At 64.2% G+C, this 372-nt stretch overlaps 1 protein-coding gene across 1 annotated transcript in view; it reads left to right on the forward strand.

Moving 5' to 3' along the window:
• The window catches only part of LOC104507959 (long-chain fatty acid transport protein 1-like), a gene marked incomplete at both ends in the record, with an annotated part of 2,351 nt that overhangs the window by 563 nt on the left and 1,416 nt on the right, over positions 1-372 (forward strand). The window contains 2 exon segments of the mRNA XM_010149408.1: positions 137-206; positions 298-372. The exon segment at positions 298-372 is cut by the window's right edge and continues 11 nt beyond it. Of these exon segments, the coding sequence (XP_010147710.1) occupies positions 137-206; positions 298-372 (145 nt within the window).

Here is a 372-nt window from a genome sequence, read left to right on the forward strand (position 1 = left end):
TCCTGCACGGACAACCCGCGGATTCTCCAACCGGGTGTCGCGACCGTCGCCGTCTCCGAGCCTCAAACCCGACCCAAACCCTACGGGGATTTCCTGGCGTGGGGCCGCGTTCTGACACCCCTTTCTGCTCTTCCAGACCGGCTCTTCTACATCTACACTTCCGGGACGACGGGGATGCCCAAAGCTGCCATCGTGGTGCACAGCAGGTGAGGATCCGAGGCAGAGCCGCCCCCCGGAAGCGTTTCACGGCCCGAAATCCCTGGTTTCACCCCCCTGAGCGCGCGCTGCCGTCCTTAGGTACTACCGTATCGCTGCCTTCGGCTACTACGCCTACCGAATGGGCCCCCAGGGCGTCGTCTACAACTGCCTCCC

The sequence above is a fragment of the Eurypyga helias genome, unplaced genomic scaffold (assembly GCF_000690775.1).
Source record: "Eurypyga helias isolate BGI_N326 unplaced genomic scaffold, ASM69077v1 scaffold23843, whole genome shotgun sequence".
NCBI lineage: Eukaryota > Metazoa > Chordata > Aves > Eurypygiformes > Eurypygidae > Eurypyga > Eurypyga helias.